The sequence below is a fragment of the Macadamia integrifolia genome, chromosome 4 (assembly GCF_013358625.1).
Source record: "Macadamia integrifolia cultivar HAES 741 chromosome 4, SCU_Mint_v3, whole genome shotgun sequence".
Taxonomy (NCBI): domain Eukaryota; kingdom Viridiplantae; phylum Streptophyta; class Magnoliopsida; order Proteales; family Proteaceae; genus Macadamia; species Macadamia integrifolia.
Window position 1 is genome coordinate 18,189,488 of NC_056560.1, and position 20,865 is coordinate 18,210,352.

Genomic DNA, 20,865 nt, shown 5'->3' on the forward strand with positions numbered 1-20,865 from the left:
TAGTTATACCTGTGCTTTTTTTTTTTCCTCTTGGACTTTGTTTGGCAAGCCGCTGTAGGATTTTTGGTGAGATCTTTTTGGTGCTACAAGCATTCTGCATTCATGATTTATTCGATTAAAAAAAAAATTATAACAATTGATAAGAGTAGATAAGTCTTACATTATATTATGAACATTCTGTTATGTTTTTGAAGCGATAATTGGCTGCTATTTTTTGTCAACCTCGAGTAGATAATGTCATACATTGTGTCAAAAATGCTACTAAGTTTGGGCTTGTGGTGGTGTAGATCCACATCATGGGCTGCACTATAGCAGAAGGAAAGCCCAGCCCAAGTAGCCATCGAACTAGCTTTATGGCTGAGTTAGATCCATATTTAATAAAGGCCCATCAGCCCAGTTTAGAAAGCTTTAAGTAGCTATTAATTGTTTTCAAAATTAGAAGTAGAGTTAGTTTCTAATTTGTCTTAGTTTCCTAATTGGAGTCCAACTACTAATTTGAGTCTAACTGCTATTCTTGTAACTTCAGCCCTCTATTTAAAGAGGAGCTACTGTAGACACAAATCAGATTTGATTGAATAAGAGTTATTGCAGTTTAATTGCTACTAAACAGCTGGGATAGCTGTGGGTGAGATGCCCAAGCTGAGATAGCCATTCCCACCCACATCTTTCTTGTTTGATCACTTCTTTCCCTACTTTATTTTCTGTATTTGTTGTTGATTGCTGTGAGAATCAATTAAGTGGCTATTCAGATCTGTTAAAAGTTTTTAAACCCATGATCGATTCAGCAGGAAGACAGGGTTTTGAAGCCCATCGATTGACCCTATTCTCTCAGTTCTGAAATCTGTTCAAGAAGCCCTTTTAGGGGTTTGTTCCAGACTCCAAGAGGATCACTCGATCATATTTTGGTGAGCATCCAAGGTGTTCTACTGCTGTTCTTGAAGTATCTCCCAGTTTCCATATTTGAGAACCTGAAATCAAGAAAGTGCAGATCTCCCCAACCAGCCAAAAATTTCCAGAGATCTTTTAGGGTTTTGATCAGCACCCTAACCCCTACCATTGATCCAGGTTTGGGCTCATTCTGAGCCCTCTTCATCCAACCGCAGGTACCCCTTGTTACACCCTAGCTGCAGGCCTAGTTCTCTCTAGGTTTGGGTTTCTGCTACTTTTCTATTGCTGGTTTGTTTCCTGCTGTCCTAAGTGATTCTTGGGATGGTTCCGAATTTGTTTGGGCTTATCATACTGGGAATTTGTTGCCTAGTGTAACCTACTTCTACATTATGCGGTCAGCATGTCATGGTGAATAATTGTGCTAATTGTTGCCCAACTTTTACTAATCAGCAAACCTGTGTTTAGTATGTAGGAACTCCCATGCTGAAGCAGCTGAACTGCAATTCTAAATAATAGCATTTATACGGAAAATATAATATTATACAGTATTTCAAAATTGCTGATATACTTAGGTCAGAGGTTGGTGTACCTTGGTTATTGACTTTGCACTATTTGTTGTCTTACTGCTGCTCATTATCAAACCTGTATTTGGTAAGTGAAGCCTCTCATACTGATTTACATTGCCAGATAATACTATACAGTATGTTGAAAATTACTATATTCAGGATTGCTGCCAGCATACCTTGTTTACTGACTGTACTATATGTTGCTTTATGCCAACTGACAACCAGCGTTTTTGGTAGGTGGAGCCTCTGATGTTGATCAGAAATCCCAAATAAAATTGCACAGTATGTTAAAAATACTACAATACTTAAAACTGCAGTTAGCATATCTTGTTATTACTTGTAATATGTGCATTCTATTTTTTGATATACTAACTTGTAATATGTGGTTGCCTTGCACAAATTTTCAGAACCTGTGCATTTGGATGGTGGGGCTTCTCTTATGGAGGAGGATCGTGAAAATCTTCCTGCTCTAGATTGTACATGGAAGTAAGCAACTTATCCTTTCATGACATAATGCAATATTCCTAATAAAGTGAAAAACATCCACAAGAACACCTACAATAGCCACAATATGACCATTTTTTTCGTAATTTTTTTTTTTGGACAAATCTGTAGTTAAAACTCAGCTTACTTCAGACTGGTGGTGTTGTATATTCTTTTTTGTTTCTTTTAACTATGGTGTTTACGTGTGTGTTTGTCTAAAGCATATCAATGCTTAAATGATCTAGTTTCCATGGTCCTCCCACTGTCCTGCCAAACCGATCAAAGAAGAAGTAGAACATAACCCATAGAGGATGGAGTTTGTTATTCTTCAGATAATTAAATATTAAAACATTCCTGGGAGAATTAATTAATGAATTAGCATCCTGAAACTTGAACTCCTTTGAGAATCTTTCACAAGTCCCAGAGAATTCTATCTTTGTTGATGTTTTACTTCATGCCACAACTCAATTTTTTTTTTTTCCCCTCAAAAGTCCTTTTCTAGGATACCTTACTACAAGTCAACAAAAGACTGATTTCCCCTTTCCCCACAGCAACTCTATTCTTCATAGTTCAACACATACTGTCATCTCTTTTCTATTTTGCTTCAATATTCATGTTTGTGATGGTAGCATTCCTTAGAAGCTAAGATCTAAGCTACATCTTATTAATGCTTTTGATTTTTAAAAAGGTCACCCATTTGAGCTGGCCTGACAAGTAACTGGTAATAGCTTATTATTTGTTATCTGGATTTTATATGTTTACTTTACAAGAATCTTTTTACTTGCATTGAGCACATGGGTCTATTCTGGTCTGTACTCAATGTCATAACCTCTCATCTTTCCAACTCCTTCAACCCAATCTGTTTTGCTATTGGTGCCAGACCCGTTTCAGTCATTATTACATATCATGAATGTTTATTGTTATATTTTGTGATAAGTACCAACCAAACAACAAATTTTGCTAGTGTTTATATTACTACTAAGTATTAAACATACACACATGGTGATGTCTACAAGGTTAACTAGCCAAGTAGGGTAGACTCAAGGGGCTTGGGTTTGACAGGGTAAGGGAAGCTCAGCAAACAAGATTGACATGCAAGTAAAGTGAGATTAATGAATAATGTAGCAATGAACAATAATCGTCTAAGCATAAAAGCACATAAACTCACCCAAGTTTCAGGTGGGAATATGGGTTAGGGAACATGGTAGCAATTATGTGTTAAGTTTAGCACGAGTCTATCAAGACATTAAGCAAACTAAGTAAACCAAACAATGCCCAAAATCAACCAACTAATGAAAGGTAAAACAGCAGAAGTTTCTTTAGGGAAAACAATAAGTATTGGCTTAAAAAAAAAAAGAAAAGGTAGATGTTCAGATTTCAGTGGGGACTAATGGAGGTAATAGGAGGCCAATGAATGTAGAACAGGGGGGGTTCTTTACTTACTTCCTTGTTGTCTGAAGTCTGAGGAGAAAAGAAGAAGCCGAAGTCTTCCAAATTATTTGATGATGAAAAAAATTCCAGTTTGATGATGAAGTGTCCAGCAGCAGTCCGATGGAGCTTATACGACTGAGATGGCCTTCAATCTGTTGTGACTAATGGTTGCAGCAGTATAGCAGTACCGAGAGGGACAAAGAGTGAAAAGGGAGAGGTGAGATGAGAGAACAGCGAGAAAGAGAAGAGGGGCGAGAGTGAGAGGTGAGAAAAGGGAGAGGGCAGAGAGAGAAATCGTGGGGGGGTTGGGGAGTTCTTTTTCTTTCAATATTCTTCATTCATTAATTAGAACCTTGGCCAATGGCTTTACATAAATAAGAGACTAATTACTAAAAAGAAAAGATTATTCGAGGAATACTATTTCATAAACAAAGAATCTTTCTAAAAAGAAATCAATAGGATAATTACTTGGTTTCCTAATTAACTTAAAGACTCAAATAAACAAAATCCTAAGAAATGAAACTACTAAACTATCAGATTTGGTGGGGGCCACACAATCTTGGCAAAATTTGGAAGGAAAGGACTCGATCCAGCGCTGGAAAGGCTGGATCGAGCCTTCCTTTCTTCTTCTTCCTTCTTCTAATCCTCCAACCACAAAGAAGGTTGGGTCTTCTTCTTTCTTCTGTTGTACGTCTTGATGTCCGCATCACATGGTCTTCAGGTATTCCCAGATCCTCCTCTGTCTCTTCTTTCCTCACCTATCGCCACATTCCTATCTCCCCTGCTTGCTGGCTTTGCTGGAATGGCACTGAGGACACCGACCATCTCTTCTTTGAATGCCCCTTCTCCTCCTGTATTTGGAAGTACGTCCTTTCCATGTGTTGGCTTGCCAGGAGAACCCCCCTCCGTCTTCAAAGAGAATGGATTTGGACCGATATGACTTTTTTGGGAAAATCCACTTGTGACATTGCAGGTAAACTTGTGTTTGGCGCTGCGATCTTCCATATTTGGATGGAATGCAATATCCGCAAATGGTCCTCCAAGTCCAGATCCTTCGACATGATTTGGAAGGCCATCCATTTTGATGTTTCATCCAAACTCGGTACCCTCCCCCTTAGATCTGTTGTAGACTCCCCAAGGAACAAGCTCACTGTTGCTTCCTAGGGTTTACAACACAACATTATAATTCCCCCCTTCCCCTGTCCCATAGGGTGCATCATTTGGCCTTCTGGTCTTGTATAACCCCACCTCTCTTTTCCCTTGTTTTATTTAACTTTATTCATTAAAAAAAAAAAACTGCAATTTGTATATCAAAATTATACAGATTGGAAGGGAGTGTGCAAAGATACAGCAGAGTTAGAGAGGAAAATAGTGTTGGCATGGACATCAATGGAGGCCTTTGAATGCTCTAGTCCAAAGGGGGGATTGAATGATTGATTCAAATTGAAGGAGCTAAAAGAGTCAAGGGTAGGTATAAATTGAATCTAGGAGAAGTGTTGAGGAAAGATATGAATTGCTTAGGACTAGTAACAAGTAAGAAGTATGAACTTGAATAGATCTGATTGGAGAAAAAATATCCATGTACCCAACCCCATTTAGTTGGGATAAGGCTGAGTTTAGTTCAGTTGAGTATAGAGGAAAATAGTGTTCATTGTAGAAATTGGAGGATCTTCAAGGGAAATGATAGAAGAGGAATGTTGTATAGATTGAAGAACCTTATTGGGCTAGGCTAATAGACTTGGGAAATTTTGATTGCAATGATCGATCTTCACATAATTTGGTAGATGATGGAAAAGGATTCATGTAGCTGACCCATATGGTTGGCAAATCAAACTGCCTGTCTTTCTCTTTATTTATTCTCAATAATATGATTTATTAGTGAGAGAGGGGAAAACAAAAAATCGCAACTAGCTGAAAAATGGATATATAGACTGTTAGGCATTCCCAATTCTTCATGGAAATCAGTGGTGTTTCTTTGGTACTTTTGGATAGGGAAGCCAGTGAATAAGATCTGGAGGAATATTTATGTTATGAAACATACACAAAACAAGTTCTGAGGCAATATGTCAGCAAAACTTTTATCTGCTGTTTTCATACCATAGGGTAAATATTTACATCACTAAGCACTCCCCTGCTTGGCATAACATTGCTGGAACTTTTTCTTGTTACGTGGTGCGTGGGGGTTGAACCAACCTCTGCTATATGAGTCAGTATGTGATCCTTTTTTACTTGAGTAGCTGGCAAACAATTGCTTTTTTATATTTTGTAAGGCCTTCTCGAACCATAGCATCTACTATCCCTCACAAATCATCTATTCATATTGTCTTTGCTGTGAACTGTTATTATATGCTTTACAGATGATGAATTATTCTTCTTTCCACCCCTCATGTGTTGGAACTTAATGTTTCACGTGGGTGATTAGTTTTGGTTACATTGTTCATGGTTCTCATGGGATTTTATGGAGTGGTCCAGAAAGAAAATTTTATGTTGTGCCTGAGTAGAACTGCATGAACCATAATTATTCTTTTCTTTTTACAGGGGGAGCTTCGAGATCCTCGATATGTATTCCTGTAGCCATTTTTATGATGGATTTCAGGCTCATCCTCCTGGAAAAGTCTCTCGTAAAGCTTATGAGTTTTCAAAGAAAATGTCTGGAATTCTGCAGTTTAAGTTGGAAAATAATTCTGATGTATGGGCCAAGGTCTTTGATTCCTATTCACCAGCTGGGAGTGATATTGCTCTCTACTTTTTCCCTGGGGATTTCGAGAGGTTTGATTTTACCATCTATAAGGTCTCAATTCAAGATTTGCTTGATAACTCAATTATTAAGTCATCATAATAACCTATGCAGGTCAGTTAAAGTGTATGAAGACCTTTACTCATACTTAGAAAAGCATGATTTTGCAATGCGGAGTTGCTTGGAAGGAGTAGAGTTATTGATATTTACATCTAAACAACTGCCTCTGGATTCAAGTGAGTCTCCAACTTTTATGTTAGGATATCTTCTTTGTATTGTTATCTTATAAATTAAATTTATGAAGAAGCATAAATTTTCAGTCTCCTGATCAATGTTGAAAAGAAAAAAATGTGGAAAGTCCAAAGTTGATGTAACTTGATTGTGTTGATAAAAATTCGGTACAAGTGACTGGAACTGGATAAAATTCTCAAATCTGAAATACAATAAGTTGTTAATGCCTATTATCTCCTTATCATTGTCCCTTATCAGGATAATTGAGGATATGGTGTAAAGCTGTTAAAGAGAAAACAAGAGGTTTTGTACCAGTAAAGAAAGAGGTGTCGAGTACGTACGTAAAGATAATTAAGGACATTTATGGGGGTGTGGTGACTAGCGTGGATCTGTAAGAGATCAAGGCAAGGAATTTCCAATTACGATTGGGCTACATCAAGGATCGGCCTTAAGCCCCTATCTATTTGTGCTTATCATGGATGAGCTATCCAAAAGCATTCTGGACAAGGTTCCCTAGTGTATGCTCTTCGCCGATGACATTGTTTTAGTGGATGAGACTAAAGTAGGGATCAACACTAAGTTCGTGTTATGGATATCTACCTTGGAAACAAGAGGTTTTAAGATTAGTAGATCAAAGACGGAGTATATGAGGTGTAATTTCAGTCATTCTACGATAGATAATGAAATTGTGAAAATTGAGGAGATAGAGATTTCACAAAGTGACTATTTTAGATATCTAGGGTCAATTATGAGTAAAGATGGTGAAATAGAAAATGATATTTCCCAAAGAATTAAAGTGATGGATGAAGTGGAGAGGGGCTTCAGGAGTGTTATGTGACTAACGTATCCCTTTAAAGCTTAAGGGAAAATTCTATAGGACTGTTGTTCGCCCAGCCATGATATATGGAGCAGAATGTTGGGCAGTTAAGAATTGTCATATAGAGAAGTTAAGTGTAACTGAGATGAGGATGTTAAGATGGATGTGTGGCAAAACTATGAAGGATAAAGTAAGAAATGAGCATATTAGATCTGATTTGGAAGTATCAACCCCAAGCTTCGTGATAATCGTGAGGTGGTATGGCCATAACCAAAGGAGGCCCGACGATGCCTTAGTAATGAGGAGTGATCTTATACAGTCGGAAGGAGCTAAAAGAGCTAGGGGTATGATGTAGGAGGATGCCTAGATGACTAGGTTTCCTCCAGGGATTACTCAACTAGAACATGATAAACTCAATAGGGTTTGGACTGGGTCAGATTCGATAGAGCTCAACAATAATTCAGATTCAACATGCAAAATAAGGGAATAATTAGCAGTGCAGCAATGAACAATAATAATCTAAGCAGAAAAACACTTGAACTACTTAAGCTTCAAATGGGGATATGGGGAAGGGAACATGGAAGCATGCATATACTAGGTTTAGCACAAATCAATCAAGACACCAAACATGGTAAGCAATCCATACAGTTCTCTAAAATCAGTCAGCTAGTAAGGTAAACAGCAGGGCTTTTTTAATGATAACAGAAAATAAATGGCTAGAAAATAGAGAGCAATTTCAAATTTCAATTGGGGGGGGGGGATGGAAAATAATATAGGAGTCAATGGAGTTCGAATGGGGACGGGATTTACTTACCTTAGTACTGTCCATATCTGAGAAGAAAAAAAGAAGCCAAAGTCTTCCAAAAACAGAGGCGTAGTCCACTTTAATTGATGAAGAAAACCCAACCCAGTTTGTTGGTGAAGTATTCAGCAGCAGTTCAGATGGAGCTTATACGATCGAGATAGTCTTCAACTGTTGTGGACAATAGCTGCAGCAGTATAACAGCAACCGAGAGGGACAGAGACTGTGAAAGAGAGAGAGACGGTATGAGAGAGAATAGCAAGAAAGAGAGGAGGGGCGAGAGTGAGAGATGAGAAGAGGGAGAGGGCTGCGAGAGAGAGAAATCATGGGGGTTTGGGGGCTGTCTTTTGCTTTCAATAATCTTCATTAATTGAAATTGTGGCCAATGGCCTAACATAAATAAGGGGAAAATTACTAAAGAAAAAAAGATTAACCTAGGAACAAATGAACAATATTTCAAAAATAAAGAAACTTTCTAAAAAAAGAACAATAGGATAATTATCTAGTTTCCTAATTATTCTAAACAATTAAATAAGAAGATAAAATAGAGTAACAACTACTAAAGTAAAAAGATCTGGTGGGGGCCACAAAATACTGATCGATTGGGAGGAGAGGGTCGAACCCAGCGCTTGGAAGGCTGGTTCAATTCTCCCTCCTTCCTTCTTCTTTCTTCCTTCTTCCTTCTTCCTTCTTCTTTCTTCTAGTTTCCTTCTGTGAGACTTTCCTCTAGCCAAATAGAATGCACAAGTGACTGCGTCTTGTGCCTATGCCGTTGGTACACGTGGATGTCCCCATCAAGGCAGGCTTAAATTGACTATTGGCAAAGTGGTGAAGAATGACATGCATAATCTAGGTCTTGTCCCAAGTATGACTTTGGATAGAGCCTATTGAAGGGCTAGGATCTACGTAGCCGACCCCACTTAGCTGAGATCTCCTGACTTGTTGGGCTGTTATCTCTTTCTTCTTAAATCTCACCTTTTTTTTTTTTTTTTAATCCATGTAGCCAACCCTATTAATTTGGGATAAGGCTGAGTTTGTTGTTATTGTTTGGTGTAAAGCTGTTAAGGAGAAAACAATTGTCTTCAAACATGTAAATTGACCTAGGATTCTGGAACTTCTATAATAAAATTCTAGTACCATTACATGTCGAATAGCAACCTACTAAAAGTGGAGCTAAGCCAAACTCAAATGTGAACTTGCTAGAACCAGGACATTTCAAATCAGAAATTAGATGATTTTTTAAACCAAATTAATGATTCAACCATACTCAGATAGATAGCTAACCCTAGAATTGGAAATTCCATCATCCATATTGTACTTTTCTATGGTTGTAAGAAAAATATAAAATGGAACTGAATCATGCATAGGAATCAGGAACTAAACAAACAAACTGTATGCAACAAATGCATTATCAGAAAACTTATGCAAATGGAGGCCTAAAATATAGGATACAAAGGCCCAAGATAGAGATAGTGCGAACCAAAACAATATTTGGCTTTAATCATACTACAAAGCAAAAAAGAACATTCTAAAGCAACCTCAACACCCTAATATTAGAGGCTCAGAAAAAACAACAAAAATTTTGGGTAACACCTTTGGAGGCATACATGCATACACTTGTATGTCTTTGTTTCTGTTGAATAGTGTGTTATTACACTAGGACTAGGACATAGTTTACTTAGACTCATGTATGAACTAGGACTCTTCTATTCATGTAAGAACTAGGACTGCTATTTTTGCTATAAATAAAGAAGGGGTTGTACCCTCTAAGGTACATGTCCATATTTCCCTATTTCTACATGGTATCAGAGCGAGACTGATCACTGGACCTTAAACCAAACCCACACCTCCATTGCTGGCAACCACCTGCGATTCCAAAACCCATCGCCTACACCCATAACTCCAGTAACCTCTCACCTGAACCAAAACCCCACCTGACCACCTGCAACTCCAGAACCCATCGCCTGCACCGAGACGACCCTTCCTTGCATTCCTTTAGCACACCATTGTTGCCAAGCCCCACCGCCATCCCTGCGACCATCTACTCCAATCGGCTCCAAACCCTTTTCCTGAACCCTTCACCTGCTACCCCTCCGCTGCAAACCTCCCTGCGACACTCCACCTTCTGCAACCTGCCATTGTCGCCTGTCGTTACCGCGATACCCTCGCCGTTGCCTTTGATCCCAGCCATCGTTACCTACCATCACTTCCTCCTCTTCTCCAACGAAACCAGCCACCATCGCCACCTACAAATCCAAGCCACGACCTAAACTTATACAACTTAACCAAAACCGACCTAACTAGATCACCCTAGACCAAACCGACCCAAACTAGACCACCCTAGACCAACCTGCAACCTAAACGGATCCTAACCCACTCCTAAACCAGCTCTCACTATCCCTAAATTGACCCAAAACCTAACTCAACACATGCACTAGCCCAATAAAAAGGGGGGGGGGGCAATTTTGCCTCTACTCAATTCTCTCCCTTAATGGTGAGTGTCCTCCCACTGGGACCTTTGTCTTGAAGTTGCTTATGTTTGATTAAGCTCTGGATTAGTCGTCCTCTTTTGTGTTACTTGTTGAATCTGCATCCATGGCATTGAAGATTCTAGGATATCAGTTACTCAGGAAGTAGGGGGTCACTCTTTTGGTCATGATTACCCTCTCTTCCCTTCTAGCACCATCAAGTTGGATGGGAGCAACTATCTGATTTGGTCTCGCTCTTACCACCTATCAATTGCTGGTCGTGGTTATGCCGGATTTCTCACAAGTGATTCAGTACGCCCTACTACTGTAGGTTCTGCTCAAGACAAATGGGACGCTGCCAATTGGATGGTAATGTCCTACCTTATTAATTCTATGTCTTCTTCTATTACTCGAACATATTTGTTACTTGATTCTACTGCTAAGATTTGGAAAGCCGCTAAGGCCACTTATTCTCACATGGGCAAGCGTGCCCAGTGTTTTGAACTGAGGAAGAAGGTTCATCGGGGCTACTCAAAAAGAGTTTTCTGTGGCTCAAAACTACTTTGATCTGCAGGGTATGTGGAATGAGATTGATTATCATGAGACTTATCAACCTATTTGTGAGGCTGATGTTGGGTTTAAGAAGCGTGAGGAGCTCCGTGTTTATGATTTCTTGACTGGTCTCAATGTGGAATATGATCAAATTAGGGCTAATGTGCTTAATCGTGATCCATCACCCACCCTTGAGGAAGCCTATTCGATCATTCAGGTTGAGGAACAACATCGATCGGAGATGTTACAACCTGTTTCTCAGGATCGATCCGCTCTTGTTTCTTCTACTGGTACAGGTTCCCGACTTATTACTTCATCCTCTTCCAACAAACCGGTAGTTAAATGTGACTTTTATGGCAAGGAGCGTCACACAAGGGAGACTTGTTGGAAGCTTCATGGACGTCCTACTAATTCTCATAAGCGTAATCAGGGTCATGGGAAAAACACTCAGGCAAATCAGTTTGGGATTACAGTTGATTCTAATAGCTCCACTACTGCCCGTGCCTCCTTCTCTACTGACGAAATGGCTACGCTTCGTCATCTGTTGACTCAGATGGGATCCTCTATTGTTGTTGCTGCCTCCTCTCTGCCAACAATCACTGCCTCCCACTCAAGTACTACAGTTTGTGGTCCTAGTGCATCTGTAGCCTCCTAGTCCTGGTAATTGACTCAAGGGCTATTGATCACATGACTGTTTTACATACCTTCTTTTCTACCTATTGTCCCTCTTCAGGTAATACCAAAGTTCACATTGTTGATGGTTCCCTTTCACTTATTGCTAGGTCGGGTTCTATTTAGTGTTCACCTTCATTATCACTATCCTCTGTGCTACATGTTCTTAAGTTTTCTACTAATTTGTTGTCCATTGGTAGTATCACTAAAGATTTGAACTGTGATGTCACTTTCTTTCCAACTCACTATGTGTTTCAGGACTTGTGACGGGGGCAACGATTGGCAATGGTAGAATGAGTGGTGGTCTCTATTACCTAGACACTGGTCCCTCTCGGGCTCTACACACTTCATCTGATTTGGCACTCTCTGAACTTTTGGGATGGCATCAACGTCTGGGTCATCCCCCATGGGGCACTTTATCTAGATTATTTCCCGCATTAGTTAAACAATGTACTACGGACCAGTTTATTTGTGATGCATGTGTTTTGGAAAAACAAACTCGGAATGTTTATCCTCTTTCTGATAATAGAAGTACTGTTTCTTTTGCTTTAATTCATTCTAATGTTTGGGGACCTACCCGTCGTCTCTATTTTCGGCTATCGATGGTTTGTTACTTTTATTGATTGCAATACTCGTTCTACTTGGATTTATTTATTGCATCATAAGAGTGAGGTTTTTCAGTGCTTTCGGGAATTTCATTGCATGGTTAAGACCCAGTTTGATGCTAGAATCAAGATACTATGAACTGACAATGGGAAGGAATATATGGATGGTTCCTTTCAGTCTTACTTGGTTGATCATGGGATAATTCATCAGACTAGTTGTGTGAATACTTCAGCACAGAATGGGGTGGTTGAACGCAAGAATCGCCATCTCCTTGAGGTTGCTCGATCCTTAATGTTTGAGATGCAAGTCCCTTCTCCCTATTGGAGTGAGGCTGTCCTCAATGCTGCCTATCTCATCAATAGGATGCCTTCCCGAGTACTAGGCTTTAAGAGTCCCTTTGAGTTGTTATCTGGGTCTTGAAATTTTGTTGTTCCTCCCAAGGTCTTTAGCTGTGTTTACTTTGTTCGTAATCATCAGGTTTCAGGCAAGCTTGATCATCGTGGACTCCGGTGTATTTTTGTGGGTTATTCACCCACTCAGAAGGGATACCGATGCTATCATCCACCTTCTTGACGGCTCTTTGTTTCTATGGATGTGTTATTTCCTGAGACTGAGGCTTACTTTCCACCTCTTCAGGGGGAGTCCTCTATTGGTAAAGAGGTGATTCAGATTCCTACGTTTGATTGTCCTTTACACCTTACCATAGATGATGGTGCTATTTAGAGGGATACTGGAATAAAGACTACTAGTTCAGAGGTTCCCATTGATCCAGAGGTTACTGTTCAGGTGGAGCCATCAATTCAAGAGCAGGAGGCCCCAATTCAGGTGGAGCCACAGATTCAGCAAAAAACACAGGATGGTCCAGTGATAAAGGTATTCTCTAAAAAAAAATGAGGACTGAAACTACCACTCATACTACCACTGCTACTCCATTGCTACCAAATCCTGAGTCTTCCCTTCCAGGTATAACTTTCCTCTCACTTTTGATCAATCTCTTAATGTTCCTATTGCTCGTAAAAAAGATAATAGGACTTGTACTCAACATCCTATTTCTAACGTGGTGTCATATAATGCTCTATCCCCATCATATCTTGAGTTTGTGTCTTCCTTGTCCTCTATTTATATTCCTAAAACTTGGTAGGAGGCAAATATAAAACCTAAGTGGAAGGAAGTGATGAATGAGGAGATGAGAGCTCTTCACAAAAATAACACATGGGATCTGATTGTTCTTTCCCTGCAAAAGCGACCAGTTGACTGCAAATGGGTGTTCACGATCAAGCATAATGCTGATGGGACTGTGGATCGATACAAGGCAAGACTGGTGGCAAAGGGCTTTCCCCAGACTTATGGGATTGACTACCAAGAGACCTTTGCACCTGTAGCAAAAATGAATACAGTCCGAGTTATCATCTCCTATGCAGTAAACTGAGGATGGGAGTTACAACACCTGGATGTCAAAAATGTCTTTCTTCATGGAGAGCTGACTGAAGAAGTGTATATGGACATTCCACCTGGATACTCTAGTTCAGAAACACAAGGCAAGGTGTGTAAACTAAAAAGAGCTATGTATGGAATAAAGCAATCTCTCAGGGCATGTTTTGGTCGGTTTCACAAGGCCATGATATCTATTGGCTTTACACAAAGTACTGCTGATCATACACTATTTATTAAATAGATGGGTGATCGGATTACTGTGCTAGTAGTATATGTGGATGATGTTGTTACTAGTAATGATACAGATGAAATCTCTAAGCTCAAGGGTTATCTTGGTAAGGAGTTTGAGATCAAGGACCTAGGAAGACTGAAATACTTTCTTGGCAACCAAGGTTATTGTTCTCTCCCAAAGAAAATACCTTGGACCTCCTCTCAGAGATTGGTATGTTAGGGTGTAAATCCTTGGATACTCCTATTGAGGCTAACTGTCATCTCAGAAGCAATGAAGGTGAACCTGTTGATAAGGGTCGGTATCAAAGGCTGGTTGGAAGACTCATATATTTATCTCATACAAGACCAGACATCGCTCATGCAGTAAGTTTGGTGAGTCAGTACATGCAAGATCCCTATTCATCACATATGGATGTTGTGAACCGAATTCTTAGGTACTTGAAGACAGCACTAGGAAATGGCATTTTATTCTCTCCTACAGATCACATGAGGATTGAGGCATACACTGATGCTGATTGGGCAGGCTCTCCAAATGATCGTCGCTCTACTACTGGCTACTGTACATTTGTTGGTGGTAACTTGGTTACGTGGTGCAGTAAGAAGCAGTCAGTTGTGGCTAGATCAAGTGCGGAAGCTGAGTTCCGAGCTATGACACATGGGATTTGCGAGCTACTTTGGTTGCAAGGTCTCCTTCATGACCTGGGTGTGTCAATCCAAGTGCCGATGTTACTATATTGTGATAATAAGTCACCCATCAGTATTGCACACAACCCTGTTCAACATGATCGTATTAAGCATGTCGAGATCGATAGGCATTTCATCAAGGAGAAGTTAGAGCAAAGACTGATTTGTATTCCTTTTGTGCGAAGTGAAGATCAGCTAGCAGAAATTCTCACAAAGCGACTTAATTGTAAATCTTTTCATTTTATTTTGTCCAAGTTGGGTATCCGTGATATCCATGCACCAACTTGAGGGGGAGTGTTGAATAGTGTGTTATTACACTAGGACTAGGACTAGGACTAGGACTTGGACTTAGTTTACTTAGACTCATGTATGAACTAGGACTTCTATTCATGTAAGAACTAGGACTGCTATTTTTGCTATTAAAAAAGAAGGGTTGTACCCTCTAAGGTACATGTCTATATTTCCCTATTTCTACAGTTTCTGTGCACAGAGGAGAGAGTATCATATTTGTGGTCTTGTCACAGTTAGCAGTTGAGTATGGGAAAGTGTTCACTCTGTTTGTGAGCTTATATAGTATGTGTACATAGAAATTCTCTCTCTCTCGCTCTCTTTAATACATTCAAATTCCAACAAATAATGTTTATGGACCAAGATAGGATGAAAGTTTAGTAAATTATTCATGCAGGGGCAAGAAACCCAAGGAAATTAGAAAAAAGGCTTTTTTTGGTTGAGTTGAGCCGAGCCTAGTCAAGTAAGATTTTATGCACAATTTGATGATTCTTAACCTAATGGTGGAGTTCATGATAAATCTGTTCACGAGTGTGTATGTGTGTGGTTATGTATATTGTAACTATGCATAGGAATTCAATTATTTGTCTCCATTACTTTATAATCACTCTGTACCCTTGCTTTACAGAAATGACAAATTGATTTTGATTACTTTGCTAGCTACTTCCTTACGTTAGAGTTTATGATGCGGCTTGATGTATTTAGATTTTGCAACAGGAATAAATATGGAGTTATACCTGTGGGGAGTTTTCCACCATGTGAAAGGTAACAATGTTCTGCACCCTGCAGATGTACCATCATCTTCCTCTCAGTTGCTGCCAGCAGATCTACACAGGTGCGATGCTCGCCCTGTCAAGTATGAACATAAGGATAATCTTGCCGTTGTCGACACGGACATTGACATGGTTGGTACGAAGGATGTTGGGAGAGTAGATGTTGTCAGGCAAGTTGTTAGAGAGGCTAGGCAATGGGGATCTTTTGGAACTCCACAGGGTTTACCACAGCTGAAAAGTGGAAATCACCAGTTTCTTGATGCTCCTCCTGGATTTTCTAGACCAGTTATTAGAGAGGCTAGCTGTGAGAGATCTTTTTCGAATTCACTCAAGAAAGTGGATAGCGTAGACTTGGACTTGATTTCTACAACACAGCCTCAGAAGAAAGCTCAGAAGAATGTACAAGCACCACCGAAACATTGTCAGGTATCGAAGTTATTTCCTTGTACCCATTTCTTAAAAATGATTCAAGTATGAAATCGGAGATGCATTTCCCACATATTCAACTATGGCAAAGGTGAATATGAATAGTAGGTGTTGAAAATACAATTATTTTTGTGCAAATGTTGGAAATACAATTGAAATAATTAAAACTTGCAAGAAGTAATCCTGAATCCTCAAGAAGACATTTTTCTTTTCCTTTCTCTATTCCCTTCTTGTGTGATTGCATTCCCAAGAAGAGTGGTAGTGTGGTACTCCCATCATATTGAGTATCACCAGTGCTGCTGGGTGTACACATGACCTTGCATGCAGGAGGGTCAAGAGCCATTGCCCACCATTCAATGGTGTCCCAGCCAGGAAAGCTCTTGTTCAGATTAACCCAAACAGTTCTGAATGGATGGATGATGAGAAACTGAGAATTTCTGCCTTATACAGGGGTTGGTTACTGTGAACCCTGCTTCCCTCCCTTCCCCCCCCCCCCCCCCCCCCCCCCCCCCCCCTGTGGCACTCCGCAAGGAAAAGAAAACAAAATAAATAATTAGTAATGAATAATGTTATGAATGATTGCCAATCTTTACCCGTTCAAGTATTGATTATCTGCATAATGAGTGCATACATTCCTATGATTTTCGAAATCATGATTCTTAAAAATGCCATAACCAGGTATTCAATCCAAGCTGCACGATGGATTCAACGACTACTGAATTTACACGTTCCTCGGAGAAGCAGAAGAGGCCTGAACAATCTGAGAGCCCTGTTCTCCCTATAAACCAAGAAGACTACCATCAGAGACACAGGGATGGAGGAAAAACCAGAAGCCCATCCCATAAATCTCGAGTTTGGGATGATTCAGAAATGAAAGCTATGGGAAAGGGTGTGAAAATTCAAAGTCTGGATGAGATACACAAGGCAGCGAAGACAGCTTCATTTACATCCCAGGAACTAACAAAGAGCCCAGGTGGTGATTCTGGATTTAGGAACCAATGTCGTCCACTCATCCCCATGGACGTGAAGAAAGAAGATGAGACTCAGGAACGTGAAACATATGAACTGGGGATCAAACTTGGATGGTACAGCAGCAGAAAGTCAGCGACCAACCTTTACCCCAGCAGATCTCCTCCCTCAGAGCAGCAGCAGAGGCCTGACCAAACTGAGAACTTTGTTCTCACCCCAAGCTCATCCCATAAATCTCGAGTTTGTGATAACTCAACGATCGGAAAGGGGGTGAAAATTCGAAGCCAGGAAGAGACAGAGATGGCAGCCCCCGGTGGTGGCTTTAGATTCAAGGACGTGAAGAAAGAAAAAGAAGAAGAGGCGGTGGCTCGGGAGCATCAAACGAATGAATTGGGGATCAAACTTGGATGGTTTGGCAAAAAAAGCCAGTGAAGAACGAGTAGGACGCCAGCAGATCCAAGACCTCCATGGCCACCTAAGAAGCCTATCAAGAGATTCAAGACCATAAGGCTTGAAGGAGACGGGTGTGTCGAGCAAATTTACTATGTACAGTTAAAAAAAGATAGATTTTTGTTTTCCGATTCAAGTCACCTGTGAATATGTGAAGAAGAAGAAAGAGGAGAGAACCTGTGGTATACTTGTTATAAGGATATAAATATATGGGTTTTTTTTTTGTTGTTCATTTCGTCGCTTCATGGCTGTTAGAGTTACAGAGAGAGAGAGAGAGAGAGAGAGAGAGAGAGAGAAATTGGGTGACACTGAAATCATTGATTACTTTTTTTGTTAATAACTTTAATGTAATATTTCTATCAAAACTCTCTCGATTCTTTCCCGTTTCAGATCGGCCGCTGTTTGCTGTTACTGGTTACTTACTGTTGGGGGCAAAAAAGAACTTACGGAATAAGTATGCGATCCTCCGATTTTCATGACTCCGAAAAAAGGGAAAAAAATGAAAATGATAAAATGCGCATCCAGGGAATCGAACCCTGGTCAGTACCGTGGGAGGGTACTATGATACCACTACACCAGATGCGCTTCTTGTGTTTGGACATTGGAACTCATCTTATTTCATCACCAAGGATGTGAATTTGAAACCGAAATCAAACCGAGCCATTTACATCAGAATCCCAAAACCATTTAGTAAATGGTTCAGTTCTTATTTCAAGTTTAAGACCGATCAGTTAAATGGGTTGGGTCGATTTTAACCGTTTAACCAGTTTGTATCAAACCGAATTGATCCTGTGAAAATCGAACCATTTAAACCTTCAAAACCAATCTGATCAACCCGTATAACGATTAAATATATTTTGTTTTAACAAAACATGATGGTTTAATTTAGTGAAAAATTAAGGACCATAGAAGCTGTCCAACAGTTTGTTTAATAGATACTCATATTATATAGTTATGTAGTTAAATCAGTGCTTGTTCTTTTTTTTTTGGGTAAAAAATCCTTGTTTGTTCAATGCCTCATTTAATTTGATACAAGATTGAAGTGTTTATTCAAGAAAGCAAATTTTAGTAAGCATGCGAATAAACTAGCAAATCGATTACTAACCATTTAAAAATCGTATGGAATAAACCACGATCAAAACCATTTAAAACTGTGAAACCGACACCGTATATAAAACATGGAACTGAAATCGTTTACTAAATGGTTGCGGTTTCAGAAAGTGCAACCATTTAGTAAATGATGCGATTTTGATTTCAGTCAAATAAATGTGAACCGAATCAAACCGCACCGTATGCACCAAAACCTAACCAATTAACACCCTTATATGTTACGGTCTATAGAATTCTTTCTAACTTATTATCTCTGTCAGAGACTGAGACTAACCAACCAGCAAAAGCTTCTAATTTGTTCAAGAGCATTTTTTATAATATAGAGTATTTGGTTGGATTTTAATGAGAAGCCTTTCAGAAGTAGGTCTCAACCACCAGCTTAAATTGCTTATTCAACACTTCGACCCTCAAGGTTACTTCTGTAAGATTTTCAATTAGGTGGGCTAGCATAGTCAAAGATTTATTTCTAAAATCGGTTTAGTGGTGTTGACTACAGATGGAATAAGCAGAAAGAATCTAATGCTATTAGTAAGTGATCTCTATGGAGATATTGGATTCTATTAGCACACCTTAATGGTATGAAATATTTATTACTATGTGTGGACCTGAGGTATTGTTTCCTTAATGGGGAGAAAACCCTAATTTTATTGCAGGGCTGGTCCCTACCCTCATCCTTATATATAGTTATCACTGACCCATTAAGTGAGGCTAATGATCTAAAGCAAAAGAAAAAGAGGGTAGACCAGACCAACATTGATCGTGTTGTATGAGAAGACTTTGAGAAGTTCTTATTCTTCAGCTATGGATTCAGGTATGCCTAAAACGTATCTTTGTAGTGTTTATCGTGCATGCTTATCGATCTTCATGAATCGTTCTGTATTTATTTTTCATCAATAGTATCATAGCCTCATTCATGAAAATCGATAGGCGGTATAAATATATATTATTTTTTATATAATTATTGTGTGGATTCAAATGGTCAGACAAATAAATAAATATATGCTACGGCTATGGATGAATCCAAAAGTCATGGATTCACATTTTCCAGGGGTCTAAGTGCCATTTGCTACTGAGATCGGATGTACCGCCAGTAGTAAAAAGCAATCTCTTCTCCTCGGTACATTTTGGGAAGGAAGAAGAAAATAATATATATTAGTGTACTATCAGTAACAGTAATAGTAAGAGAAACCCTTACTCTTCTCCACGTTTTGTTTTGAAGAAATGAAAAAAGTAATATATTATATATTATTGCTAAAAGGCAAAACTTGTAAAGTTTAAAAAAAAAAAAAATACTTTTTCCCTTAATTTGTCTTTTGGATAACCATACAAACCTTTTTTTTGTTTTTCTTTATTGTTAACAAAAATGTTACAAAAAGGTGAGTTACTGGGTTTGGTTGTCTTTTAAAGAAAATACGAAGTTCAGATCCAATGACTATGTTGTTTATTTACAAGAACATGAATTTGATATTACTTTGGATTTAGATCCAATCAATTTTTACCAGGCTGCCAATGATCCCAATTCATCAATGTGGATGGTTGCCATGTAAGATGAATTGAATTCTATGTCTGTTAATGATGTTTGGGATTTGGTTAAATTACTAAAATGATGCAGACCGATTGATTGTAAATGGATTTTTAAGACTAAATGGAACTCTAAAGGTGAAATTGAGCGTTATAAGACCATACTTGTAACAAAAGGATTCAGTCAGAGAGAGGGCATAGATTACAAAGAAACATTATCACCAGTCTTGACAAAAGATTTTTTCAGAATCATCATGACTTTAGTAGCACGTTTTAATTTGGAACTTCATCAGATGGATGTCAAAATAGCTTTCCTAAATGGAGATCTTGAAGAGGATATTTACATGTATCTACCTTAGCTTCAAGCAAGCAGATACAGAGCACCTTGTGTGTAAACTCAATAAATCTATTCATGGTTTGAAACAGGTGTCTAGACGGTGATATCTTAAGTTCGATGAAGTTGTCACTTCTTATGGTTTCAAAGAAAATCTTGTGGACTAGTGTATTTATCTGAAGATCAGTGGGAGTAAGTCCATTTTTTTTGTGCTTTATGTTGATGATATTCTTCTTACCAGCAATAATGTTGATCTTTTGCATGAGACAAAATGATTATTAATAAGTCACTTTGATATGAAGGATCTTGGTGAGGCTTCTTATGTTTTGGGCATTGAGATTCATCGTGATATATCTTACGGCGTTCTTGGTTTGTCTCATAAAGGTTACATT

General features: G+C 39.1%; 1 protein-coding gene and 1 non-coding gene across 7 annotated transcripts in view; one reads left to right on the forward strand and one right to left on the reverse strand.

Annotated features, from left to right (window-relative positions):
• LOC122075876 overlaps window positions 1-17,740 on the forward strand; it is a 24,088-nt gene extending 6,348 nt beyond the window's left edge. For 4 of the 6 annotated variants that reach the window (XM_042641068.1, XM_042641069.1, XM_042641073.1 and 1 more), the window contains 6 exons: window positions 1,692-1,736; window positions 1,862-1,940; window positions 5,907-6,137; window positions 6,220-6,341; window positions 15,608-16,089; window positions 16,768-17,740. In XM_042641068.1, the coding sequence (XP_042497002.1) occupies window positions 1,692-1,736; window positions 1,862-1,940; window positions 5,907-6,137; window positions 6,220-6,341; window positions 15,608-16,089; window positions 16,768-17,490 (1,682 nt within the window). In that variant the 3' untranslated portion in view covers window positions 17,491-17,740. The remainder of the gene's footprint in view (window positions 1-1,691; window positions 1,737-1,861; window positions 1,941-5,906; window positions 6,138-6,219; window positions 6,342-15,607; window positions 16,090-16,767) is intronic. The other 2 variants (XM_042641071.1, XM_042641070.1) reach the window with 2 other exon arrangements.
• A 282-nt stretch (window positions 17,741-18,022) lies between these two features.
• Window positions 18,023-18,093, reverse strand: TRNAG-CCC. The gene has a single exon. It is a non-coding gene; the product is annotated as a tRNA-Gly (tRNA).
• Between the last annotated feature and the right edge of the window lie 2,772 nt (window positions 18,094-20,865).